The sequence below is a fragment of the Acartia tonsa genome, chromosome 11 (genome assembly GCF_053477335.1).
Source record: "Acartia tonsa isolate MP-2025a chromosome 11, ASM5347733v1, whole genome shotgun sequence".
Classification (NCBI taxonomy): Eukaryota; Metazoa; Arthropoda; class Copepoda; order Calanoida; family Acartiidae; genus Acartia; species Acartia tonsa.
In genome coordinates, this window is record NC_137270.1 from 2,682,730 (window position 1) to 2,710,634 (window position 27,905).

The 27,905-nt window shown below is 35.2% G+C and overlaps 2 protein-coding genes across 2 annotated transcripts; both read left to right on the forward strand.

The window, feature by feature from the left end:
• Positions 1 to 341: 341 nt before the first annotated feature.
• Positions 342 to 24,721, forward strand: LOC145331832 (uncharacterized). Its single transcript, XM_080176678.1, has 30 exons — positions 342 to 428; positions 701 to 757; positions 1,135 to 1,272; positions 1,919 to 2,070; positions 2,451 to 2,523; positions 3,249 to 3,344; positions 3,733 to 3,993; positions 4,468 to 4,599; positions 4,917 to 5,147; positions 5,467 to 5,534; positions 5,830 to 5,908; positions 7,475 to 7,635; positions 8,778 to 9,171; positions 10,315 to 10,412; positions 10,771 to 10,892; positions 11,273 to 11,438; positions 11,769 to 12,901; positions 13,269 to 13,855; positions 14,171 to 14,464; positions 14,738 to 15,080; positions 15,420 to 15,584; positions 15,906 to 16,012; positions 16,792 to 16,882; positions 17,327 to 17,671; positions 18,221 to 18,336; positions 20,391 to 20,509; positions 20,887 to 20,953; positions 21,601 to 21,674; positions 22,130 to 22,576; positions 24,256 to 24,721. Exons 1-28 carry the CDS (start codon positions 372 to 374, stop codon positions 21,667 to 21,669), a joined length of 5,721 nt encoding a protein of 1,906 aa, XP_080032804.1. The 5' UTR covers positions 342 to 371; the 3' UTR covers positions 21,670 to 21,674; positions 22,130 to 22,576; positions 24,256 to 24,721.
• Positions 24,672 to 27,379, forward strand: LOC145331833 (proteasome subunit beta type-2-like). Its single transcript, XM_080176679.1, has 5 exons — positions 24,672 to 24,810; positions 25,231 to 25,416; positions 25,690 to 25,816; positions 26,204 to 26,259; positions 26,883 to 27,379. Exons 1-5 carry the CDS (start codon positions 24,743 to 24,745, stop codon positions 27,067 to 27,069), a joined length of 624 nt encoding a protein of 207 aa, XP_080032805.1. The 5' UTR covers positions 24,672 to 24,742; the 3' UTR covers positions 27,070 to 27,379.
• Positions 27,380 to 27,905: the final 526 nt, after the last annotated feature.

Below are 27,905 nucleotides of genomic sequence, written 5' to 3' on the forward strand. Positions count from 1 at the left end.
AGATTCATTCTTATTCCCCGCTGCAAATTTTTTCCCCCCCTCCTGCTTTTTTTCCAGCAAGGAGGGAAAAAAATAAAAAAAATTTTACAGAACTCTTTTTATTCATATTATCCTCCCTCCCACATATTCTTTTAGTTTTTTTTTCACCAAGGAGGGAAGAAAAATAGAAAAAAAATGTTTTCAGTTCTCCTAATATTTACATTTTTCCCACAACCACATATTTTTCATTTTTTTACCACCCCCCCCCTTTTAGCAGGGTCAAATTTGCAGAATATACACCCCTGAATTAATTTTTAACTATCTAGGTAACTACATATTATTAATTTTATTAAAAATTATCATTTGCTTTCAGAGTTTAGACTAAACAAATAATGGATTTTTTATATCGACATCGGGGGGAAGGGAAGAGAACAGTAAAACCTAGCAAGGTAAGGTTTTTGGTAGCGAAGCCACTCTGTTATTCAATTTCTCTATTCGTAAATCTGTCCGTAAAGCTATGGGAGAAAAATTCTCGGCTACTTTTAAAGATAAAAAGCTGAAAATTTTAGTGTAGATTCCTATGACATGCGCATCTAATCTATACATTGTTTGTTCGTCTGTCTGTCGGTCAAACATTTAAAAATGTAAATGTTATTTTTTAAGGTTTAAGAATTTCTTGGAGTTGTTTGTTACATATTTTAATGATTATTTTTTTGCTCAGGATTCAGAAGCTTTAGAGGCCCTCTGTGGAGAGGAATCAGATGACTCAGATTTTCAGGTCAGACTCTTATTGGTTTCTTGTTAATGCCAACAGGAAGGAAATTGTAATATGTCAGTTAAAAATAACATTATGATTTTGTTGTTCATTTCGTACTATTTTTCGTAAATACTAGCGGCTAAGCCTCTAAAGGCCTCGAGGAAGAGGAAGGGATAAGTTTACCCTCCTCTTTGGTGTATTTTAAATAGGTAAATATTTACAAATCTTCTCTGGACCTTAAGAAACTTCACTATAAAGGAGAACCATATTAGTACAGTGTGTAGGAAGATTTAAAGCTAGATACACAATATCCATATAGACTCATTAAAGTTTAATTCCTGATCTGATTATGTTATGAAAAATTAAAACCAGATTTAAACGAACGTTTTATTTCCTAGGTTGACGACCATGAGGATATAGACTCTGATAAGTCTGACTCCAGTGGGGGAGAGGATGGGGATGGGAGTAGCGGGGAGGATTCCAGTGACGATGATGGGGATGATAGTGACGCCAGTGACGATAGTCAACCTCAAGAGGTAACGTCAGGGATCTAAAGGGATAAGACAATGGTCGTTAAATTGATGTACAGTACATCTTACAAAATTAACCCTTCTATATATCAAAATTAGTGTTTGAATCTTTTAAACACTCAATTTAATGAATCAACTTATCAAAATCACTTAAGTCTCCAAAGTTGAGCCAATGAATAAGAAAACGTTATTATAAAACTTTGGGGACTAGTGTAATAAACAGCCCATTGTCCACTCTCTCTCTCTAGGTAACATAGTCTCCTAGTAGCTTTTAAGGTAGGAAACGATTCCTTAAAATCAATTGTCTAGCATAATTGGGAAAGATGAAAATTAAATAATTCTTTTTATTAACAAGTATTGGGAAGAGTTATTGAAAATAACACAAAACTCTTAAGGTTTTACTAACGTTCAATCTTTTGACTTTTAAAAAGTGTTTGATAACATAAATCAATTCTAAGAAATAACGTTAAATTGTGACATTTTACCGTTTAAATTGTAAGATTATGATAATAATTTTGCACTATTTTATTGAACAATTTTTAGTTTTATTGCCCATGTATTTTACTTATTTTTCAAAATGCAGGAGAAAAAAGAAATTGTAATGCTACTAAGTGTTTGATTTTAAGATTTAAAAATGGTTGTTAATTTTTAGGACGCACTTTTACAGCTGAGAAAAAATCTTACCACAGACCAGCTGCTAACATTTGCTAGACGGCAGCATTCAAACAGACAAACGGCCGCAGCTGTTGCCAGCAGCTTAGCCGCCAGGAAAACTGTTTGTGGCGCCTGTCTTAGTTCCAGAAGGTAAGAAATTTCGATATCTCCTTTTGTAATCCTTATTATTAAGTAACAGGATCTCTGTGTGTTTGTCTGTATTGAAGGATCTTGCTAACCATTGAACCATTATTGTTCTATATTACAAAGTAGCTTCTCATTGGTCCTGGAATGGTTAATAACTATTTTGGGGAAGAGTATCACCACCCTCCCAAACAAATCGTCCTAAAAAAAAATAACCCCCTCCGCCTTGAATGTTTTAAATTTTTCTTATGAAACTAAAAAAAAACATGGGGGGTCGAATAGTCGAGTAATGCGTCTATTTATAGCTGACTCATTATTTAGCTGATTTAGAGTGTGTATATATTATCTCATTCTCTTTTGTTATTATTGTTATGTTATTGTTTTAGTGATGACACTGATGAGATAGCTGTCTGTGATGGCTGTGGGGTTTCTGTACATGAAGGTTGCTATGGAATTCAGGTAGTTTCTTTATCAAAACTTAATACTGTATATTTTACATTAGGGTTGGGCCGGATATCCGGCAATTTACCAGATATCCGACCGTATATCCGGCATTAGATGTCTGCCGGATATCCGGTATTCGGCCGGATATCCGGCCAACCCTACTTTACATGAGACAGCGTCTCAAGTCATCATGTGCTCGAACATTAAGCGTGAGTTAATCCCCTAGTGGCTACTAAGAATTAATGACTATAAAGTAAACACATACTGTATTATACCTCAACTTTAAAGGGGGGGGGGGCGAAAGTGACACTTTTTGAAACCAAAACTAAAAGTCAAAGGAACTCAACTAAAAAAAAGACTTACAGGTCTGACATTTTGCATGGCAGTTGCTTTAAAGGGGTACAATATGGAACTGTGAAGAAACGGCGGCGCAACCGCCGAAAACCGCTGAGAAAAGGCAAAAATATTTCGGCGGGAAACGGCGGTTGCGCCGCCGTTTCTTCACAGTTCCATATTGTACCCCTATAAAGCAACTGCCATGCAAAATCTCAGACCTGTAACTCTTTTTTTTAGTTGAGTTCCTTTGTTGACTTTTAGTTTTGGTTTCAAAAAGTGTCACTTTCGCCCCCCCCCCCCCCCCCCCCCACTTTTATGTGTATGGTCTTTAAACAGACATATTTGTAATCATTTGAAAATTTTATCCTACAATACTTCATACTTTCAATTTGTTTCCTTTTTAGGAATCTGGAAGTATAGCAAGTAATCTGTCAGACGCGAGCACAGAACCCTGGTTTTGTGAACCCTGCAGGGCCTCGGTCCAGAATCCTCCTTGCCAGGTAAACAAAAAAAAATTAGTAAGCCATAAACAAGTTAAATAAAATACCTAGTTACCTATGCTTTTTTATCTATAATTTCACCTATTTCTTTCTTAAATTCATGAAAAAATTACCTAATAATTTCTATATATATATTTGTATGGTCATAGGGTCCTTGAAAACAGTGGTCCCTTAAAACATGTTTGTTTGTCAATTTTTTCAATCATTCTATGCAGTATTATTAAGTTTATTTGCTACCTAGAGAAGTAGCGTGTATGTGTGTTGAAATTTTACGTATCTTCGCCTTTTTTCTTTTCCTTAGGGGTTTGTGCGTATGTAAACCAAGGGACATTAATCTTTTTTTCATTTTGGAAAGGCATCCGTTTCATGAAAACTAATCTTGTTTCAGGTATGCCCCAACACTGGGGGTATCTACAAGGAAACCGACGCCGGCGGCTGGATCCACCTGGTGTGCGCGCTTTACATTCCCGGCATCAGCTTTTTCGACCCGCAGCGTATCACGCGCGCAACCCTGTTCGAGCTGAACTACCAGAACTGGGGACGGCGCTCGTGCCTGGTGTGCGCGGAGGAGAAGTTTGCGCGCACCGGTATCTGTATTGAGTGCGATGCTGGCATGTGTAAATCATATTTTCATGTCACCTGTGCCCAGGTAATTTATATTCTAATTGTAGCACAGAACTTAAAAATTGACCAGCGGCTACGTCCCTAAAGAAGGTGTCGATCCTTTGATTGGTTTAAAAAAGAAATACCTACTTAAAGATGGGTCATTTTTTATTTTTATTTGGAGGTTGGAGGTACCATTCCTAAAATAGTTAAAAAAAACTTTCACTGAAACTATAAGAAGCTTGGCTGTAAAGGAATATCAGCGTCTTAGTTCGAACCTTTGTCCTTAAGATTTTCATTTATTATAAAGCATAGGAAAGTTTTAAAAGTTCTATAGTTACATTTTCTCATTTTTTTCATTACAAAATTAAAGACTTATTTAAATATTGATTGGTTTTTATAAATCGGTCTCCAATCATTAACTTAAACCTACAAAGGGGTAAAATTATTTGCGTCAATTTAACTAACATCCACTGTCTTATCCCTTAAGATCCCTGATCATGTAAATTTCTATTTTCAGGAGCATGGCCTGTTATCTGAACCGAAGGAAGACGACCATGAATCCTATTTTGCCCACTGTAAACTACATTCAGACTCAGAAACCACTAAAAGAAGAAAACTTAGTTTTCTAACCTATTCATTACAGTACAAGGTAGGTGGCCTTTCAAAAAAGCCTTTTGAAGATTCTTATATATTTTTTCAGATGCAATCTAACAAAAAATATCATTAAAATCGGCAAGCAAGCAGAATTTTAGAATAAAAATATTCAGTAAAAATGTACATGTGAGGTTTAACCTACCAAAGGTGTTTGTTTTTCTTAAGTTTTGTGGTCTATTAAATGTGTATTGTTTACATAAAGAGATTGTATTCTAAACAATATGTAAGAGACCTACGGAAATTTTTACTGACGGACACCGTTTTGTTCTATTAATAGAGTAGCTGCACTACTTATGAATATTCATTACCTAGGAACGATGTGCCAAGATTCGGTCAGATTTTGCCGCCATTTCCAGCCCACCAGACGTTGGCGGCACCAGTGATAACGGTATTTCCCGCATTTTACGCAAACTGCAGTACCAGCAGACAAGATGGCGGGAAAACACGCATCCGCCATCTTGGTTGCCCACGCAGAAAATGCCGCGGTCCATTTTGACGAGCAGTGCTTTCCTGAAACGGTCGTACAACAAAATGGATCTCATGGTGAGATAATATTTCATATTCTTTTTTTCTCTTATCTTTATAACCGGTTTCGAGTTTATAAATTATATCATTTATAGTTTGCCTGAATTGAATAGGTATAGAATATACGTGAATATTTTGACAGGGAAAAACTGTTTTCCATTTTAAGTTGCTATTATATAACTCATTTATTGGTCAGTTGGTTAATCCAGTAGGGGAAAAGAGGTGAGGTAAAGGGGGTGGATAGAGGTTTTAGTTATTTTAGCCCGCTGAGAGTGTCACTTTATTACAAAACCTGAAAACCTGTTGTAACATCCAAGTGATAATAAAACCATTTCAGGGGCTGAACAGAAAAGCAATGGACGAGGCAGAGAAGAACAGGGAAATTCTTGCAGATATTAGTAAAAGGTAATTTTCAGGGATCATAAGGGATAAGACAATGTTTTTTATATATCCCCAATGATGATCAACAAAATTATCCCGCCTGTAGATCAAAATCATTGGTTGAAAATGTTTTGAACCAAAAAATCAAATTTAATAGAAGTACCCAAAGTTTTTAAATTAATGATTAAAATAACGTAGTTTTAAAACTTTGGTTACCAGTGTAATTTACAGTCCAATATCTCTTCCCACACTGGTAATTTAGGAATAGTTTTATACACAGATTTTACAATACATTTCGTTTGAATAATTATCATTTTAGGTGGAGTGTGAATCCTGCTTTGAATGTAGAATTTACAGCGTATTATCATGATAGAACAGATAGAATAGTCTCCATGCAGGTCAGAAATTTTAAGATAGTAAAGCAGAAGTGTATATTTTGCAAAATTGACCCTGCAAAGGGGAAGGGGAAAAAATTATGTGGTCGGTGGAATAAAAATGTAAAAATTAAGGAACTAACAATAGTTTTTCCATTTTCTCCCTCTCCTTGGTAAGAAAACTAAAAAAATATGTGGCAGGGGGGATAAAATGAATAAAGGGGGGGGGGGGGTTTAATGCAACCATCTCGTAATCAGTGAGCAAATGACACTTAGAATTCGAATTTCGATCTGAACATTTTCATGAGTAATCCTTGGTAGGTCTATTTTCCCTAAATCGAATAAAAAGTTGGAAAAGTAACGGCTAGCGGCTCAGCCGTTCAGCCGTTTTTTGCCTATTTTCAGGGTAAATCCATCATCAATTACGTAGGAATCAACTTTTTAAAACATATTTTTGGTTTAATTCATGTTAAATGATAGCAATAACCAATTTTAAAACTTTTAGTACCAACAGCTACCGTCTAGAACCGTTTGATAACGTTTTGGAGTAGAAAAGAGTATTATGTTGAGAGAGGTTTCGTGACTAATTTGCAATATAAATATAAAAAAATGGCAAAACAGCTGAGCCGTTAGCTGTTACTTTTCCAACTTTTTGTTCGATTTAGGGAAAATAAACCTACCAAGGATTACTCATGCAAATCTATAAATGTAGATTCGAATTCTAAGTGCCATTTGCTCACTGATTACGAGATGGTTGCATTAAAAACCCCCCCTTATAGAGTTCTTATTTTCTCACCCCCCCCCCCCTCCTTGGTCGAAATAAATAGGGGGAGGGGGGGGGGGGTAAATAATTTTGTAGCAAGGGAATAAAATGAATCTTGTGCAGAATAATACACCCCTGTAGTAAAGCTGCTCTATGATTTGTATTTTGTCTGTTTTTTTTGTACAACGTTCCATGGATATTAAAATAAAACATTATGATTAAAACTGTTAATTAATTTTATGGATATTTTTTTATTATTCGTGGAAAATTGTCTGTAATACATGATTTTTCGGTTTCGCAAAGAACCGGTTTAATCCAGCGTATATTAATCAATCTCAGATTTTTTAAAACTTGTTTTGTTCCCCCCCTTATTTTTGTGCATTAACTGGTGTTTATACAAATGCGCCAATTTCAAATCCACTACCTAAAATTTTTTTATAATATTTTTTATTAAAACTCAAATTAAAAAGTATAAAGGCGGTTGAATTATCCCCCTCCCACTTTAATAATACCTAAAGGCTTCTTGGGGGCGTTGCCCCTCGTCTATCTTAAAATAAAAGCTATATCTTGCATTATTTTTTTCAATTAGGTGTTTGAACACGAATTGCATATAGTAAAAATATTTTTCTTTTTTAATTGTTATCCTAATAAGATAAAAGTTATACTTAAAATTGTTTTAATAGTTATCATTATATTTAGCTTTTTTAAAAAAACACCAAAATTGACCAAAATATGCGTATATATTTTGTACTCACTTGCGTCATTTATATTTCAGATTTTATTTACCCGTTTTATTTCCATAATCAAATCAATGGTTTTTGTTAAAGGAGAAAGTAGCCGCAACAGTATTATCCTACACCGAGCTGACCGACACTGATACAGTCAACAGAGTCGAGTATGACAGGCTGGCACAGGAAAACCAACAGGAAAAAGATGTCAACAAACAACTCCGAGATAAAATTGAATCCTATTATGATCTTTTACACAGGTGTGTGTCCTTTAGTTAGATTTTTTATGGAGATCAGTGGAAACCCTATTTTTAAAGCAAAGCTTTTCTATAATTAGGGTCGGTCCGTACATCCATTACGGATAGCTTTTTTCGTTAATTTAGGCACGTTAGAATTGTCCTATCGATTTCAAATTTTGCATGGTGATCCCTGTAGTAGGTACGTACAATTTAGAAAGCGTAGCAACTCTATAATCGTTATCAGAATGTCCGTACGTCCAGTTTAAGCATGTTGATTTTTTCACTTTTTTAATAAGAAATTTTTATGTGATCTAATTATCCGATTGATCTTATTTTTGATATACTGATTCCTAGGACAACAAAATACAATATTATAAGCTAAGCAACTCTATAATTAAGTCCTAAAAATGTAAGTATGTCCATAAATAAACATTATCCTGCATCAAACAAATTTACTCACAATTTTGCTTCGATTCTTATACATTTATATTCTGATTATTCAGTTCTGACACTATACAAGTGTCAATGTCCTTTTGTCCTACCGTTTCAGAGCTTCGCTTTTATGGATGTTGTCATCCTATTTGGGTACTTGTGGCTTATCCTCAAGTGGGAACTTAGAATTTAAAATAAAATATACCTACCTACAAAATCCTACCAAGGATTTTACAAAGTTTTTCTAGAATAAAAAAAGTTAAAACTACTTAGTATTATCCAACAATGGTCAAACATAGGCATCTATTATTCAGCAGGCCTAGCTTTTGTAACAATCAATTCTACAAAAAAAAAATTACGAAACCTTTGAAGTTAGCTGGTGGTATATCTTGGTTTTTCATATACCTAAAGAGGGGTGGGTAAGAAGGGGAGGAAAAGAGGAAGGGGGTTGTGGGGTAATATTCCTTTAGAATTGTTTGTTAGAATATCATTCCCTTTTACCTAATTATTAAGAATTAGATCCTTATTGTATTTACCTCGTGTTTAAATGTTCTGTTAATACAGAAAGAAATTAAAAGGAGATAGTGACCCATCTATGAAAAAAGTTCCAATATGCCTGTTTAAAAGTCAACTAAATCAGATTATTTATTTCCAAAATCTTTCAGAAAAGAGAAAAAAAAACTTAGTTATTATTTTCAGTTTTTATTAATACTATGTTTTTTTGTGTTTAGGTTAGACCCTGAAAACACAAACATTCCCAACATACTCGGTGACTCCTACCAAACAAATTTTGAACCTCTGATGAGCCCATCCTCTGCACGTAGCAGCAACTCGTCGCGACGTCCCACAGCTAAAAAATCCTCCAATTCGGAAAAGAAAAATCCGCCAAGCAATAAAACTCCAACGCCTAAGCAACCAGCTGTGATTTCAACCACAAATAACACCACTCCTCCAACTGTGATTTCCGCTAGCGGCGGTGGCGGCGGTCTGGCCGACCTGAAGACCTGCCAGACATGCGCCAGCAATCAGGACCAGCATCTGCTGGCACTGTGTGACGTCTGCAAGTTTTATTACCATCTGGCCTGTCTTAATCCCCCGCTTCCAAAGATGCCTAAAAAGACCAGGGTAAGGGTTTGTTTTCCAGTATGTCTTAGAAACCGATTAATATACGCTGGGTTAGAACCATTCTGAAAAATCATGTATTGTATCCTACAAATATTGAAATATCACATCATAATATTACTTTTTAAATTTTCATTTTAATATCCGCGGAAAGCTGTCTCAATAACTATTCTAGTTTTGAATCTGTATTAAATATCAGAGATCTTGAGGGATAAGACAACGAACGGTAAAGGTTGATTTGCTGCTTTGTTTATTAGTTTGCACTGGGGGGGGGGGGGGGGGGGGTTCTTGAGATTCATCAGAGATAACTTTAATATATGTTAATTATCCGCTTTTTAGTCATGTAATAAAACCGTTTTTTTCAAAGCGTAGATTGAAATGTTTTTCATAATAAGTAAGTTTTTATTCCAAAAGATTGTTTGTGTTACATTTTGTTTTCCATTGGAAGTGATAGTAGCAAAGCTACTCTATAATTCACTTTGTCTGTCCGTCAGTCAGTCCGTAACGCTATGGAGGAAACATGATTTTCTCGGCTCCTATTAAAGATAGACAGTTGAAATTTATAGTGAAGATTCCTTTGACAAATGCTCATCTATTCTGTACATTGTTTTGTCCACCTGTCTTGTTATTTGGGGTGCTAGATCGATTCCTAGATTTTTATGTTTTTGTAATTTTCTCGGCTCCTTTTCAAGAGAGAGAACTGAAATTTTCAGGGATTAATTTATCTTACATTCTACATTATATATTTTCAATATTTATTTATTAATTGGGGTGCTAGATCGTTTCCTAGATTTTTAGGTTTCATGATTTTCTCTATTCCTAATTAGGATTGACGGCTAAAATTATCAGGGCTTGAATATGCTAATATTCTACATATTTGCATCAAGTTTCATTAAGATTTGTCCATTAATTGCGGTGCTAGATCGATTCCTATATTTTTTAGTTTTCATGATTAAAAGGTTGTGCGATTTGTGATTTCTTTATTTTATCAAGTTTAATGATTATTTTATGACACTTCTCTGTAGTAATTTTTTTCCCGATATTCATCCATAATTTTGAGCTTCGCTACTTTTGGATGTTGTCATCCTTGTTTTTATCCACAAACTTTAAATTATTTCCTTAGAAAATAATTTTATATTTTTTCAGGCATACGGTTGGCAGTGCACAGATTGCGACAAAGATCCTTCAGAACCATTCCATTATGACAAGAAAATTATTGACTTTGATGCACCTAGATCTTCAAGGTACCTATTCTGTTATCAGAGGCCTCTAGGGACAATTGGAAGTTCATTTTACTTATGAATGAAAATTTGGATCATGGAAAAAAAAACAAAGTATCGATTTCGTCGTTTTTTCACAGTAGCTTTTTATAGGTTATTTTAAAATAGGTTAGGTAAAAATTAATTATTGCCCCGCAGGGTCAGGAAATAGGAGAAAAGCTACTGTGAAAATACGACGAAATCCGCTACTTCGCTTTCTTTCCATGATACGAAAATTTTACTTCTACAATTTTTTTTTTTTGGGGGGGGGATTGATCGTTTGATTTTGCTTTTATGGTTTTTGTCCTACTAGATTATCTTATAAAATTGTATTTTTATGTAGAAAACGAAGAAACGCTCCGGTCATAGATGATGACAGTTTTCTGGACACCTCGTTTCTGTCGATATCATCACTCAGTCCACCTCCCCCACCTACTTCCCATAAAAGAAAATCAACAGAGCAAGGTAAATTTTATGTTAAAATCGGTCTATAGGATTTAAACCTTTCATAATTTGGCCCACAACCTTCAGTCAGATCTCGTGCAAGAAAATTGGTAGCATAGGGACACTCTTTATGTTAAAATCGTCCTAATTGACTTAAACTTTCATTATTATCACTATAGGATTAAAACCTTTCATTATTCAGTGTATACAACCTTTAACATAGGTTTAATCGAAGAAAAGTAACAGGAATTCTGACTGTATTTTTTATGTCCATTAGAATCTAGTTAACGGCTGGATCGATAATTTTATTCTCTACTTATGGATGTTGTCATCAATGTTCCTTTATGAAATTGTGAAAAGCTTTCTACATAATATTGATTTAAAAATTTGTCTTTTTTTAGATCTTGGTAGCGAATCTAGTCGCCAGGAATCCAAGGGTAAAAAGAAGAAAATGTCCCATGTTGATGAAAATACTAAACAAGCTGAAACTCCTCAACCCATGAAAACCTCACATTCACAAGAATTAGTTTTCAAGAGTGCTGTTGTTAGTTTGCCTAAAATTTCAAGGTAATTTGATTATGTTTGTGTATTGCACCTCGGCTACTCTATTATCAGAATAGATATATTATTACTTTGATGTTGCACCAGATTTTCATTTACTATAATAAAGCGATACTCGCAGCTGGCTAAAATACTGATACATCCCATTTAGCCCATCTCCTTCCTCTTTAACTGGATGAACGAACTGACCAATAAATGAGGTCATGTTAGCAACCTTTAAATTGATGAAAAATTTTCCCAGTCAATATATCAATGCATATTCTATTCCATAATTACGAGGGGCGAAGCCACTAGTTAATTACAATTTGCCTTAATCTTATAAATGATATTTTTTAGTGATATTGTTGAGACAACTGCTGAACCATCAGACAGCAGGAAATCAAGTCGTAGATCGGGAAGAAGTACAACGTCTACCACCCCATCTACCCCAGAAGCAGCCAAAACTGTCCCTACACCTACCCCAAGCAAAGCAGATAAAAGTAGCCTGGAAAATGTTGCAGACAAGGATGCACCAAACAAAACTACAGATAATGTCGATGCTTCTTTGGAAATTAATGAACCTAAAGAATCCTCGAATGCTGAAAAAGAAAAATCCTCTAGCAGGGTAAAAGAAAAATCCACGGTAGTTAAAACTCCCAAGGTGAAATCTTCCAAACGATTGGCAGCTGCTGTTCAACAGGACAAAGAGGAATCTTCCCAGCTAGCAAAAGCAGCGCCAGTTGATGAAATTCCTAAAGCAAAATCTAATGAAAGTTCGCTTAACAAGAGCTCTGAAATTGCTGATTCTAATCCAAATGCTTCCAATAAAAACTTAGATACAGACAATGGTTCAAGTGTACCTATTATCAAGTCACCGTTAGTTATTCACCATACCCTTATTATGAATGATGATAAATCAAGTAAAGCTTCAAATGAACCATCTCTTGATCCGACTGCTTCTTCCGAGAAGCCTCGTAGTAACAACCCATTAAGATCCATTCGGAAGCTTAGAGTTGCAAAAGGAGGTGATAATGAGAGCAGCAATATTTCAGTGCAATCAGAGATTACAAGTAGTTCCTCGAAACCGGAGGAAAGCAATAAGTCTTTTACCAACAGTAAACCTCAAGAGGATAATAAAGCACCTAAGGATAGAACAGTGGAAGCCAAGAATACCATTAAAACTGACCATAAGCCAAATGATTCAAACAAAAATGATGACACTAAGATTGCTGGCAAATCAACTACAAGTAGAACTGAAAAATCGGCTGAAACTACAGAAACTGATAAAAATATTCTTAATCAAAGCATGGAAGAAACTGTAGAAAATATTGGCGCATTTTTGGCCAAAACCTCGAATTTTACTCCTAATATTGATAAATCTAAAGGAGAGTCAGAGAAGAGTATTAACACAACAGTATCCAAAGAATCTCGTGAAAATGTTGATAAGAAAGAAGTAGCTGAGGGTACCAAGGCTGTAAAGCAAACTCCAGGTATATAGATTATCTTAAACTAGCTGCCACGCCGCTAGAGGTCTCTCGCTACACTTAAGGTTAGGGGGGGGGGGGAATGGAAGTTGACCCTTAATTTTTGTTTTAAAAAGGAAAAAAATCATTTTTTGTGGGGTGATTTCTCTTTGGAAGATTACCTAGACTTATATAAAGCTTCACTGTAAAAGAGAATCATTTGTTTGGGAGAGGGTGTTGATGATATCATTAAGTAGGCCTATCTTAACATATACCCCCTGTACGATCTACAAATACCATAACTCTTATGCACGCCACTGTTTTGAGAATATTTCTTTTCTTATACTAACAAATAACCAAAAAATTAATGATATTCAAAAATTATTTTTCCTAGCTAAAGATGAGTCCACACCAAGCACAAAAGAAGGTGGGAAAACAAGGAGAAGTGGATTGCGAGGGCGCAGAGCTCCCCTGGAGTCGGAAAAACAATCAGAAGAGCATAACAAGGATGAACCTTTATCTAACAGTGTAAACAATAGCAAGGGGAATACTTCTACGGATCAATTTGTCACTCCTAGTAAAGAAGATTCTGTAAGTGAGACGCCATCAAGTGGGCGAGGGGCACGTAGGTCAGCCTCTGTCAGACGATCAGCGTCCTCGAGCAGGTCAACCTCTGTAACTCCATCGTCTAGAAGCAGGTCTAAAGCGCGCAACATGTCTGACAAAGTAGCAAAAGAGACTGCAAACCCAGAAAAGCCGGCCGAATCCAAGGATTCGACTACTCAAGATATGAAAGCAGATGCCAAGGACCCTAAGGCTCAAGATAAGATAGCAGCAGGTTCCAAGGACGTTGTTGGTACACCTGACAAACCATCCAGAAGTGTGAAAGAGTCACCGGCTGCCACAAGCACACCCAACAGACAATCAACATTTGCAGTTAATAAGCATCACAGCGAGGCCAAGGCTTCTAAAGTCGTTCAGGTAATGAAAAAGCGGCTATTAAACGTTTTATAGGGGTAAAATTAAAGCGTAATTTAACCTGAAAAAAATATATATTTATTGTCATATTTTGTATACAATTGTTAGCTTTTGTTTGGTCCTTGACCCTTGCCAACTTAATCGTTTTAAAGCTTTAGTGGAAAATTCTTTTAAATAGAAGTTAATTTGCACGGATTCCGACCGATTAAAGTCACACTGACGTATTTTAGTTTCAAATATTCCTTCCCTTGTAAATATTAGGACTGTCAAAGTTATTTTACATTGTAGTCATATTTATAAATGTCAAAATTATTTTAGGGAATCCCAGAAATTTCCAAACCACCACCAAAAGACGAACCCATAAAATCCACAGATTCCAATGCTACTAGAAACGGTTTAGTCTCCCCTGGCCTACCACCCAAGAAATTCTTCAAGAGCAAAGCAACTCTGAAGGAAATGCCCCCCGTCACTCCATCCCCGCCCCATGTTACAAGTCCCCAAAGAAATAGAATGTTGTCCCCGACGCATAGCACAAAATCCGGCTATAATAATTCAAGTGATAGCTTGAACTTCAAGACCTGGCTGGGTAAAAAAGAAAAGGAGATTGGTCAGGTATGTTTCTTTTTGTTTTTAAGATAGTTGCGTCAGACAAGAAACTTTTTTCTCGTAAAAAATAACAATTGAATTTCACAGAGAGGGAGGAGACATTGGGCTATTTATTGCACTAGTCACCAAAGTTTTATAGTAATATTTACTTATTCGTTGGCTTAACATCTTAGGAGACTTTTTTTTTAAATTTTAATTTGTTAGTTTATGATGTGACGTTCATCGTAAAAAATCAAGTTTGGATTCTTTTCGCATAAAAAAAATATCTTAAATTTTTAGTTGCCCCCGTCGACTTCAACTGGACGCACAGTGAACGGGGGCAGCGGTGGCGGGGCCAACAGCCAACATTCTACCTCCATGAGTGATGATTCCGTGTACGACATGGACAACTCGGACGCCAACACCACCACCGACTCGCTGAACCTGACCGACGACAGGTCGATAAATTCCCCATCGCGACTGGGTGGCGGTGGTGTAGAAACGTCTGGCGGCAAGAAGACGTTGCACGAGAGCAGCGAAAGTGAGATGGAGAGACGGGAGAGGAAGAAACAGCGGAAGGAGAGGAAACGGCTGGAGAAGTTGGCCAGGAAACAGGCGCTGCTGTCTGCAAATATTATTTCAGGTAAAGCTATTTTTTGTATTTATGAAGAAGCGAAGCTACTCTTTAATTCTAAATGTGATTTCCTCAGCTTCTAGTTAACAAAGATAGGAGATTTTTTTGTATATATTCTCAACGCTAATTTGCATTAAGTTTTGACATATTTTGGTCCGTTGCATTGGACTGTCGGTCGTGCTACAAATAGGTTTCTTAATTTTCATTTTATTTTACATTTCGTTTCCTTCATTTACACTAAACATCTTTTCCATCTTGTGTCTGTATGTATTGTATACCCAAAAATCTAAAACTGAGGAGGTAGCTTCATAACAAATATTTTCCTGTTTAATTGTCAAATGTGTTTAGAACCTGACATAGAAGAAAACGGCGACGAGTGTGTCATACGAATAGCCCCGAAACCAATAAAGATCAAGATAAAGCCGCTGCCACCCCCGCCTCCACCCGCAGAAGAGACCGACCGTGACCGTAAAGGGACCCCGGACACAGTGGAGGATCGTCTTGCCACGTCAGGTGAGCTTTTGCGTTTATTTTTATTTATTACTATAGGTTAGTTTAAGTTATGTTAATTAGCCCCGCAGGGTTAGGGTACTACAGTGATAAGACCCTCTCTTCAGGGGTTAGGCAATGGAAAAAAAACTTATCCCTTGATTTTAGTTTATTTTTTTTAATGTGGGGGCTGTGTGTTTTCGTTGTTTTCATCAAATAGAAGTAGAACACCTGTCATACACAGACCAATGTTTAAGTAAAAGGTTGAATATCATCCACATGCGCATGAGATCACTGTTAAAACAGCATTCGATTCTGTTTTTAATTGCCGCGATGTATGTTTAGGGGAAGCAGATGATGAAGGGGAAGGACTAGATATCCACAAATCTCTGCATCCAAAGAAAAAGATGAAACTAGCCCATTCCTCCAGCGGAGGAGGTGGTCATTTGCAGGTGAATTTTTCATTATTTTCTAGATAATTAAGTACCTAGTTAGTTTATTGCCATCCTTGTACTAAAGTAACATGATGTTTGTCTGTCTGTGTGTCTGTACCGAAGGATCTCGCTAACCGCTAAACCGATGGGTTCTCCTGAACAGGGTAGCTTCTCCTAGGTCCCGGGAAGGTTTTTAACTATTTTGGGGAAGGGTACCACCACCCTCCCAAGAGAAATAAAAAAAATCGAAATTTCTATTACGTTTCTCGATTTTAGAAAGACATTTCAACGCAAACATAAACGTCAAACGCAACATAGACATATTTTAAATATAAAAAAAAAACTTAAAGTGCCACTAGAGGCCTCTAGGGGCGTAACCGCTAGTCCTTATAATAAAGTAACAGGAGGATGTATGTTTGTTTGTCTGTATAGTTGTACCGAAGGATCTTGCTAACCACAGAACCGATCGGGTTCTCCTTAACAGGGTAGCTTCTCATAGGTCCCGGGAAGGTTTATAACTATTTTTTTTTTGGAAATCCCCCCTAGAAAAAATTTTCAAAAAAAGTCTAAAGTAAAACTAAATCTATTAAAGTGAAACTTGTAGCGGGCAAAAAAAATAACGATCCTTTCTTTACCCATCCCCCCCCCCCCTTCTATTGGTTAAACGAAGTGGCCAATAAATGACAGAGGAAATAGAAACCTAAATGGATGACATTTTCCCCCCGTCATAATATTACGTATATTCTACGTCCATTCTTAATATCCTTTTTTAACTTAACCGAACATTTAATTTGTAGAATGGCGGACGGGAAGACCATGAGAAAGGGTTGATACCTCCCTTTGGATTTCCTGGATTTGGACAGGGATACCTCTCTTTAAAATCTCCAGGTAAATATAAATAGTTAGTGGTGTTGTGTACCTACTGAAATGAGGGATTTAAGGGATAAGACAATGGACGATTAATTTACCTACATACAGCCCTCTTGATACACAAATCCAAGTCACAGTGTTTACATCATCTGTAGATTGAAATTTTTGGTTGATAAGATTGGGTACTAATAGCTTAGAACCGACGAATTATTAAAAGTACCCAAAGTTTTTGAGCCAACAAATGAGATAAGGTGGTTATGAAACTTTGGGTACTACTGTTATTTACTGTTTAGTGTTTAATATCCCATTTTTTGTTACTTAATCGTTGCTGCTCTATCTATGAAAAAAAAAAGATTTTTAAAAAGAAAAGTCATTAGGTAAATAAATAACTGAAATTTAACATTTAGATAAAGCTTTATGAAACAACTTTTCAAACTTATTTAAAAACATTATGTTGTTCAGGTCACTCAATTCCTAGCCTAAAACCTCACCACTACAGTCACATACCTGTGCCGCGTGGTGTCCAACCCTTCTTGCCAGGACCTGCGCGCGAGGCCGCGTCACCAACTGTCAGTAGCGCCAAAAATTTACCCAGCGTTCCCGCGTTTTCCGACGCATACAGAGTATCAGCGGACAAAGAATTGCGTAAATCGGCTGAAAAGGAGCGACAAAAATCAGCTGGTGAAGAGCGGCGCAAATCAACTGATAAGGAAAGCCAAATAGCAGCTGATAAAGAACACCATAACTCAGCTGATAGGGAGCAATCTTCTTCAAGTAAGAAACCCGCGAAAACAGCTAAAGAGACAGGTGATATAAACAAAACTTTTTTCTTGTTTTTTTTTCTGCCTAATATCTTGAAAACGCTGGATTTTAGGAGTAAGGACAATAGTTAGAAACAGCGTTGTGGAGCCGGGAGCCGTGGAGCCGCCATATTTTGCTGGAGCCGTTATTTTCGTTAAAAACGGCTCCGGGTTAGCTAAAATAAGAAATTTTTTATTAATTACAATTTGGTAACTGTTGTGTCATGTGCAAATGCCCCTTTTAAGTTTTTCAAGTTCATTTTTATCAAAACTTGAACTTTTAAACCGTCAAAATTCAAAACGAGACTTGGCAAAAAAATTATGAGTTTTTCTGGATTTTAGGTCGGAGCCGCTATCTTCACAGACGGCTCCGCGGAGCCGGAGCCGGAGCCGCACCAAAATCAAACGGCTCCGCAGCGCTGGTTAGAAATTAAAACAACTACCTTGTTGTTTTTAAAGATGTGTAATACAAATTCAGATCAACTTTTTCTGCCATCTCTAGCTTCAGACAAGAAAAACCATACTTCTTTACGATAATAGGATAATATATTTTTAGGTTCTACTAGTACAAAAGCAGCCGAATCTTCCTCCAACACAGAAGCAACTCCAGAGGAAACGGACGAGACAGCTGCCAAAAAGTTAAACTCAAAGAAGGATGATCTTGGGAAAGAGGTATGATAGCAGGGGTGTAATATTCTGCAAAATTGACCCTGCTCAAAATATGTGGTTGGGGGGAAAAATGTTAAAATTAAGAGAAATGATAACATTTTTTCCATCCCCCACTGCCCTCCTTGACAAAAAAAAACTTTTAAAAAATGTGTGGTAGGGGGGATAAAATGAATAAAATATAGAGTTTTTCAAATATTTTTCCATCCCCCCCCCCCTTGCTAAAAAAAAATAGGGTAGTGGGGAAATAAAATATTTTGTAGCAGGGGAGAAAAATAAATCTTGTGCAGAATATAATACACCCCTGTAAGATAGTTGAGCATTAGTGTGGCCCAAATGAAGGTCTAAATCGCTTTTCAATGTGCGGAATGTAAAAATAGGTTATGTATTGTTTTTAGATTTTAGCCCTATAATTGATTTTAAGAAAAAATCTATCGCTATTTCGTCAAATGCATTTTTATTTTCATTCTTTCTTCCCAAATTAATATAGCCTTACACCAGATATAAAGCAAAACATCAAATTTTCTGTCTGTTTGTTTACAAACATTGAAATAAAATATTAAAATCACCAGGAATAAACATATGAAGAAAGAAAGTATAAAAATTTATTTATGTACAATTACAATAATTTGGGAAAGCTAATTCATACTGCAAAATCATTGAAGAAAAATAATCAAAGATAAGCCTTACTCTTTATTCCTGGTTTAATAAAAAACAATCAAATTATTTTTTGCAATATTAATTTTTTTATTAGTAGGTATGCTTTTTTTAAAATTTAAATATGAGAATAAGTATATTACATATTTTTTACCTTCATTTAATTTTTTATTTAAATAAATTGTCTCTTTATAGGCGGCGACAATGCCTGTTGAGCCATGAAATTTATTTAAAACACTTTTTCCTATTTTATGTCTTTAAAATGTATATTTTTTAGAGTTTTTCATCATTTCTCTTCTCATAAGACTAATAGCTACTGTTTTAGATCAATTTCTTACACAAATTATCAATTTAAATAAAACAATGTTTTTAGACGTTTTTCGGAATTATTCGGCAGAAATGGCGGTTCTGCCTACTTTTTATAATTGCTTCATATTTGAACTCTTGTTACATTATTTTAGGTTGGCAGTTCTTTAATTATTTCTTGTTAAAATCATAAAAAAAAACTTAAGATTGAAATTTCGAGATCAATTCTCATTGTAGAGAGGTCTAGTTTTCACTAAAAGGTCTACATTTGAGCCGGTAACAACTTCAAGGTATCCGCAAATTGATATGGTAAAGATTTTAAAATTCATGTTTTTTTGGGCCAGTCTATTGAGCATACATTGCAGAATGTTTAAACTTAAAATGAAAAGGTCAAATCAGTGGATATAATATGAATAGAATTAATTCCTTAAAATGTACTTAATTCCTTAAATTGAACTTTCAAATATGAAACGTAATTGCTTGTTTTTAAATATTTCTTTTTCGCAGTAAAGCGTAATCATGATCAAAATGGTTTTTCATTTTTTGAAGGATTCTTTCTTTAAGAGGGGGGGGGGGGGATTTGAATTTTCCATCGACTATATCTTACCTTAAACCTTTCCAATTAGATTTTATAAGGGTCAGAATCACTTGTTTATTGTTTCTTTTTCCGAGATCTTACTGGACAGTAAGTGCAGTTAATTTTCACTAAAACCAATAAAAATTTTGGAATATAAGTGCAGTTGTAACCTTTTATAAAATAAATAAAGATTTTAATTGCCTTTTATCTGAAAAGTGAATTTTCTGCATATGAAATGTCTAAAAACATTTAGTTTTTAAAACTAATAATTTTTGTAATAAGTTGAACCAAAACAGTACCTTTTAGTCTTATTAGAATACAAATGACGAAAAACTGTAACAAATCTACGTTTAAAGACATAAAACAGGAAAAAGTATTTGAATAAATTTTTTGTCTTAACAGACATTGACGCCAATAAAGAAAAAAACGTAAGTAACTGCAATATTATTCCAAGGGGGAAAAAAATAGTGGCTGCACTTACTGGACAGGACACAGATGCTTTAGAATATAAAATATTTAGAATGTTCTGAGTAGTCGGCCCCGCAGGGAGAGGTCAACAAGTACAACAAAGAAGTCGCGGGATATTAGAACTAAATGTGATGTTTGCCAGGGAGAGGGCAACAATTCTACTCTTGTCAGGTATGTTTGCGGTACAGATTTAAATGGACAATGGCCGATAAATTTATGTACCATCCCCAATGTTATTACACAAACTTACCTCATCTGTACATTAAAGTTAGTGGTTAAAAAGTTTGGACACTCAACTTTATGAATCAACTAATCAAAATTCAATAAAAGTCCCTAAAGTTGTCAAGGTAACAAATGAGAACTTTATTATGAAACTTTGGTGTTTAGTGTAACAAACAGCCCAATTTCCCCTTCCTCTCTGAAGTTTGGGAGTGGATACAACTAGAACCAAACAATCAAAATTCAATTAAATTACTCAAAACAACCCCGCCCCCCCCCTCAGCCTTTCTCCAAGTTTCATTACAGTTGAATTATTAATACTTTTTCAGATGTGACGAATGTGCCAAATGTTTCCATTTTGGATGTCTTAATCCACCTGTCAAAAAATCTCCCAAGGTGAGTTTTTTTTACTTTTATCGGAAATTATCCACAATCTATAATACATAGTAAAATGATGTCTGTCTGTCCCTTAAGATCTCGGTAACCGATTGGATTCTACTCTTCCCCCAACCCCCCATAAAACAAACACCCCCTTCCCCAATTTTTTAAAGGAAAATTTCCCGCCAATACCCTTCCCCTATTTCTTCCCTTTTCCTTCCCTTCTTTCTTTAAACAAAATATACCACCAGATAGTTTATAAGGTTTCGTGATTTTTTGTAGAATTGTTGGTTAGAATAGCTACCCCTGCTTGTAGCTGGCTAAAATAACGATCGGATTTATCCCATCCCCTCCTACTGTATGAACGAACTGGCCAACATGTAATGTCCATGTTAGCAAGTTAAATAGCCGACACTTTTTTCACCGGTTTCCACTTGTATTCTAATACGACTTGTATGTCAGTCAAAAAGTTTAGATATTATTGTTTTTCAGCTTTACTTTTCGAGGGTTTTTTTTTGTATTAAATGAATTGAAAATAAATAAGAATCTAGATAATCCTGGATTGCTATAAAATTGACATATAGATAGATAGATGTACCATACATTGTACAATGTACAGACGGACATCTTGAATGTAAGTGAATCAATAATATGTCCATATTAAGGTTCATGGCTGGTCTTGGGCCTGTTCAGATTGTGCGCCATCAGACGTGGATAAAAACTGGCATCTCTAGCACAGGTAACCCTAATTACCTTTTGTTTTATCTTCGTTTCTTCACCCTTGCCTTTTTGAGCTTTATTCTATTTGGGGGGGGGGGGGGGTATTCAAAATAATGAAATATTACACATTTTTACTATATGAATTAGGGAAGAATTAGAGGGTTGGAGGGGAAGAAGTTTAACTGGGATGGAAAATATCCACCCCTCATTTCAGCATTTTCTTACTGTTTTAGTGTTAGAGTAAAAAAAGAGGGGGGGGGGAAGGGGTTAAATAATTGTATTTTCCCTTCTCGAGGACCCTTTACCGACTCTCAATTGGGTTCTTGAAAATCAACCAAAAGCGTCGGGAATATTAACAGACAAGTTGCAAAGGACAGAGCAAATTTGCTAGCAGACAAAAAAGGTTCTCAACATGGGGAGCTAGGTAATTGTCTGGTTATACATCTATATAAATTTATACATTTATTGTTTTAGTGCAACAAGTCCTGGAAAGTTCAGCCTGGTCCGTGTTCACCATAAACAAGATGATCTAGATCAAGCTAACCAATCCAGAGACTTCAACCATGATGCCCATGACAATGAACCATTTGGCGGAGAGGAAAGTGAGGATTTGTTTGATTCTCTTGGTGAGGCTGAATCCAAAGCTATTGCTGATATTATAAATGGATTGAAGGATAACATTGAGGATTCTCCTGATAATGAAGCCTCTAAAGATCTTGCTACAATAGCTGAAGGAACTTCAATTGAGTCATCGCTTGAGCATCAAGTTACGTCAAAAGATCCCACTGAAGATCACATGGATTCTGTAAAAGACGACACCAAAGAGATTTCTGTTGGTTCTACAACCATTGAAAATTCTACAATTCATACAAAAACATCAGAATAGATTAAATATATCAGGGAATAATGGATAGGACAATGGTAGATAATTTTTTCTCCATCAGATTTTTTGTTTTTTTTAAGGGGTTGTAGATCAATTTATCTTCGATTGTCCTAACTCTGGGGTTATCCCTTGTATGATAACTTAAGTATCTTCTAAGACTGGTCTGATATACTAAATATAGAGTCACAGCTCTGAGATTTGACATGGCAGTTGCTTTAAAGAGGTACATTATGGAACGGCGAAGAAACTGCAGTGGATCCGCCGCTCCCGCCGAAAATTGCCGTTTCCCGCCGAAATTTTTTGCCTTTTCTCGTCATAATAGACAATTTTCAATCATCTGAGATAAACCTTTTTTTTCATAAAAATTTCTCTTAGGTATATTTTCACGTGACACTTGAAATATTTCAAAAATGTCAATATTTTAAAAAATTGCAAGTCTAAAATCTTACAAGTGTCAAGTGAAAATATAAGGGAAATTTTTATGAAAAACAAAAGTTTATCTAAGATGATTGAAAATTGTCTAATATGGCGACAAAAAAAATCGGCGGGAAACGGCAATTTTCGGCGGGAGCGGCGATTCCGCCGAAATTTCGAAGGTAACGTTGCCAATGCTTTTAAAAAGGCCTATTTGAAGATAAATACTCAAATTAATGTTGTAAAGCTAAATTTTTGTTTGTCCGGGTCTTGTGGTAAATAATTTTCATTATTTTCTCTCTCTCTTGCCAATAAAATTGTCATCCTAGCTGACAGAAAAAAAACTTGTGATACCATGATATTTTACATATTTATCTCATATAATAAAAACCGTTTAGTATTAACGAGCGGTTTTTATCGGATATGAGATAGACTTCATTTTTTTTATATCGAAGCTCAAATGTTTGTGTTTCGTCAGCCAAGCTGAAGGTGAATTAATAGTTGTTCATCGCATCGTGTTATAGAGATCTTTCCGCGGATATTAAAATGAAAAATTATAAGATTAATATTCGTGGAAATATTCTATAATACGATGCTGTAGATGATTTTTCATTACGGCTGAGAATCTGTTCTAATCCAGCGGATTCGAAGCCATACTGGAAAAAAATTTTGTATAATGGAATAGATGCCTATAGGCGACTTTAAAAACTCCTAAATTGATAATTCTTCTATTAAGGGCATTTATTAATATGTATCATTTTATTTGCATATTTTTGTCTTGCTGAAAAATATTATGCTTCATTTCATTTATCATAATTATGATTTTTCATGTTCAGCTACTTTATTACATAGATTCTGTTTGTATGTCAATACGTTGGTTCTTTCTTGTTAAAGTATAGCGCTCCTATTCGCAGGTACAAACCTCTACAGACCTGTACCAACAGACACACATCAAATTTCATGATATTTTTTTAAAAATGTGGAAGGATTTTCTGGTAACAGATCTATAGTATAGATGTACATACAGACAACTACCTCCCTTTCTTTTTCAATGACCTTTTTCGTCTGATTCTAAATTATTGTCTGCTACTTGGCTGTGTTAATATAAGCGACACCATTGGTTGATTTTCAATGACCCAATAGAAATAGAAAGGTTGATGCGATGGGGAGATACAGTTATTTAACCCTATCTCCCTCTTTACTTTACTCTAATGTTCTGGTTAATGTATTTTTTTACATTTTGTCAACTGCGCTACTTATGAACATAACTGTCCTTAATAATATCATACCGAATCACCATTAGGCATCAATACTGAAATTTACATCAATGTACATAAAAGAAATGTCTATGTATACTACTATTGTTGTATTTAGAAAAATAGCCTAAAACTGAATACATTTATGTATCGTACTGTAATGCATCATATACTCGATAGTATGGCAGGTCTCGCATTTTTAGCCAGAAATTTAATTCTCATATTTTTTATAGTTTAGTAATGATTATTTGAAAGGCAAAAAACGAACCTAAAGTACTAAACAATTTGAAATGGTAGCTAATTTTGTTTTTTTGTTCAGATTTTTTATTTCTTTATATTAGTCTTGTATTTTTTTCATTAGAGTTTATTATTTTATATTTTAGTAGATAGTTAAAAAGAAAAAAAAGTATTTGTTTATTCCAGCTGCCATAAGATTATAATGAAGAAAAAATATGTCAAAAATAATGTAAATATAAAAAAAGTTAAAAACCAGAATCTTTATGATTTTGCAGATTTTTGTGATAATACTTGAAAATGGAGTGTCTGATGGGAATGCAGTTTCAGGACTTTGTCATGGTCGCTGCGGATCAGACTAACGCCAGGTTATACATATATATTTGTTGTTTAGAGCAGCTACGCTATAATTCACTTGTATTGGCTGTCTGTTTGTTTGTCTTTTTAAAACGGTGTGGGGAAATTATGCATATTGCAAAAAAAATAATGTCTTGTTTTAAGAAAAGATTTTCCAGTATGGCTTCTAAACCGATTAATATTTGCTGAATTACAACTGGTTCTAAGCCATACTGAAAAATCATGTACAACATCGTATAACATTCAATTTTCCACAAAATTTTAAATAAAAATCACAAGAAAAGGAGTCTTCGGTCCCTCGGGGAAAAAAAACTGGTTTTAATCTTATCATTGTACATTTTAATATCTGCGGAAAGCTGTCTATAATACGATGCGATTATTAACTATTTGATCTCTATGTTGACAAACTTACATATGATGATATTGTTCAGATCCATAATGGTGATGAAATCTGACCAGAAGAAATACCTGGAGCTGTCGGACAGGTTGATCATGGCCGTGTCCGGAGAGAGCGGAGATACCTCCCAGTTTGCCGAGTACATCCAGAAGAACATCCAGCTCTACAAGATGAGGAACGGGTATGAGCTGTCACCGGCGGCTGCTGCCAACTTTACCAGGTGGAGTTTTTTTTCCCCGGCGATTTTCCGTTGATAATAAGGCGTTAGTCATTTGTTTGTTAGATTAGGTTATTGGGTAGCCCCACAGGGTTATGTCAACGCAAGAAAACCACTCTCCCCCCATACGTTCAATTTATTAAAATATAAACAATAATAAAATAAAATAAGGGGTCTCGAATGGGTACTTATACTCTTGAGGGAAAGCACCTTAAAATTACAATTACGAAATTCTAGTACAACATCCAAGTTATAATTTATCTATTATTTATTCAGACGTAACCTTGCCGACTACCTGAGATCTCGCACACCCTACCAGGTGAACCTTCTGCTGGCAGGATATGATACAGCTACCAGCACCCCGGAGCTTTACCAGATGGATTACTTGGCAGCCATGATCAAGGTAGTTTTTATTGTGTGCAGCGCAGCTACTATATAATTTTCTACCTAGTGGTTGCATCATGGGCTCTGAATATTAATGAAAAAATAGCCTAAAACCATCTAAATTCATATCTTAAAATCACCAAAGAAATATTTTTGATATGTGGGGAGGGGGGGGGGGGGTAATTTTTTTTTTCTTGGGAGATTTTTCTTGAATAAACATTTTTTCTGGACCTAAAAGAAGTATCTGAACCATACTGCAAATAAAAAAATCCATATTATTTTATAATTAAAAGACAGTGTCTCGAAGGTAATCTGGTTTTTGATCGAAAGCGTATGGATTATATATCTTGTGTTATGAAATTTGTTGCTTTGGTTAAATGATTTGATCACTGTTTTCATATTTTAGGCTCCCTATGCTGCCCACGGTTATGGTGGTTTCTTCACAACTACTATTATGGACAGGTAAATCCGCAAGAATCCGCATTTTTTAAGTCCAAGGATCCGGATCCGCAAAAAAATGCGGATCCGGATCCTGGGGTATAAATTTATGGAAAAATCTACCTAAATTTATATAAAATTGTCACTTACAAATTTTGAAATATCTGGTAACCGTGTTAAGATCAGCTGATTCACTCCCACACTCTTCTCTCTCACATTGTATATAATCTCCCCTTCCCTTTTCGTATACCCCTGGTATTTCTATTGTCAAGGATTCGGAGCCGGATCCGGATCCGCACTGACCAAATTTGGAGGATCCGGATCCGCATACAATCAATGCGGATCCGCAACACTGTCCGATATATTGATATACATCCCCAATGATGAACAATAATGCCATCATTTTATATTATACTTACGGATACCCCCTTAGCATCTAAGGGCTCTGTATTCGAAGAGGAAGAGGTGGGCTAGAAAAATAGCTTAAAACATCCCAAGACTTAATTCTTAGAATAGAACGGTCTAAATCCATCAAAGGATTTTTAAAAAAAGAACTCAATCAGTTCAATAAAGATTGAGGTCTTAAGCTTCAGACAAAAAACCTTACTACTTTATATAATAGGATATTTTAAAAATTTATATTTCAGACATTACAAGCCTGACATGACTAAAGAGCAGGCGTACGCCCTCATGGTGGAGTGTGTCAAGGAGGTGCACAAGAGGCTCATCATCAACCTTCCCAACTTCAGTGTCACCGTCATTGACAAGGACGGAGTCAAGGATATGGACCCTATCACCCCCCAGATTGTCGCCAACTCCGCTACCAGTGCTTAATATTTTTCTTTCCTATTTTTATTTCCAGAAAAATGTGTCTTTTACCCAACAAAAATCAATTTTGATTCATTTGGAAAGTGATCCTTCGTAAAAAAAATAAGTTTGACAGATTTTTTTCTCAAAATTTTGGAAGATTTTTTATGAAATAATAATACTAAAACTTTTAAAAGTATTCAAAAAAATTCAACTGTTGTATTTTATTCTTATTTATTTGAACTGGTTAATTTCAAGATTATTGTATCTTATGTATTGTCATACTATGTGATAAACTTTTTAAATTGCAATTATTTGTAATAAAAACTAAAATTAATTTTAAAGTTTTTTTTGGTTGAATTGTTCTCTATTTTCAGTATCAGCTTGTCCATTTTTATACCTTTCCAAAGCAAAGCTAACGTTTAACTTTTATATGGTGGTTTAAAATCCATTAAAAATCTACTGTTTTAAGAATACTTATTTATCGCATCATATATACTTAGACAGCCTTCTGCGGATATTAAAATGTAAAATTTGATATTAAAACCAGTTTGTTAAGGCCCGGGGTAACTAAACTGGGATTAATATTATGATTATTATTTTAAAATCCGTGAAAATGGTCTTCTATACGATGCTATACATGATGTTTCAATATGGCTGAGAACCGGTCTAATCCAGCGGATATTAATTGGTTTAGAAGCCAATACTGGAAAATATTTTTAAATAATGTCATGGGTTTTTTGGTTCATCAAATGAAATTGTTGAATCCAATTGAGGAGAAAAATCATTCAGTGCTATAAAAGAAATAGTACATTATTCACACTGTAATAATTACCAAATCCTTTGCTAAATAGAACAAGGGT

Coding starts and splice junctions, on each gene's coding strand:
- LOC145331832 (XM_080176678.1), top strand. CDS start 372: ATGGATTTTTTATATCGACATCGGGGGGAAGGGAAGAGAACAGTAAAA. Junction 3,994..4,467: donor TTCATGTCACCTGTGCCCAG/GTAATTTATATT, acceptor TTCTATTTTCAG/GAGCATGGCCTGTTATCTGA. Junction 5,909..7,474: donor ATAGAATAGTCTCCATGCAG/GTCAGAAATTTT, acceptor TTTTTGTTAAAG/GAGAAAGTAGCCGCAACAGT.
- LOC145331833 (XM_080176679.1), top strand. CDS start 24,743: ATGGAGTGTCTGATGGGAATGCAGTTTCAGGACTTTGTCATGGTCGCT. Junction 25,417..25,689: donor GCTGCTGCCAACTTTACCAG/GTGGAGTTTTTT, acceptor TTATTTATTCAG/ACGTAACCTTGCCGACTACC. Junction 25,817..26,203: donor ACTTGGCAGCCATGATCAAG/GTAGTTTTTATT, acceptor TTCATATTTTAG/GCTCCCTATGCTGCCCACGG.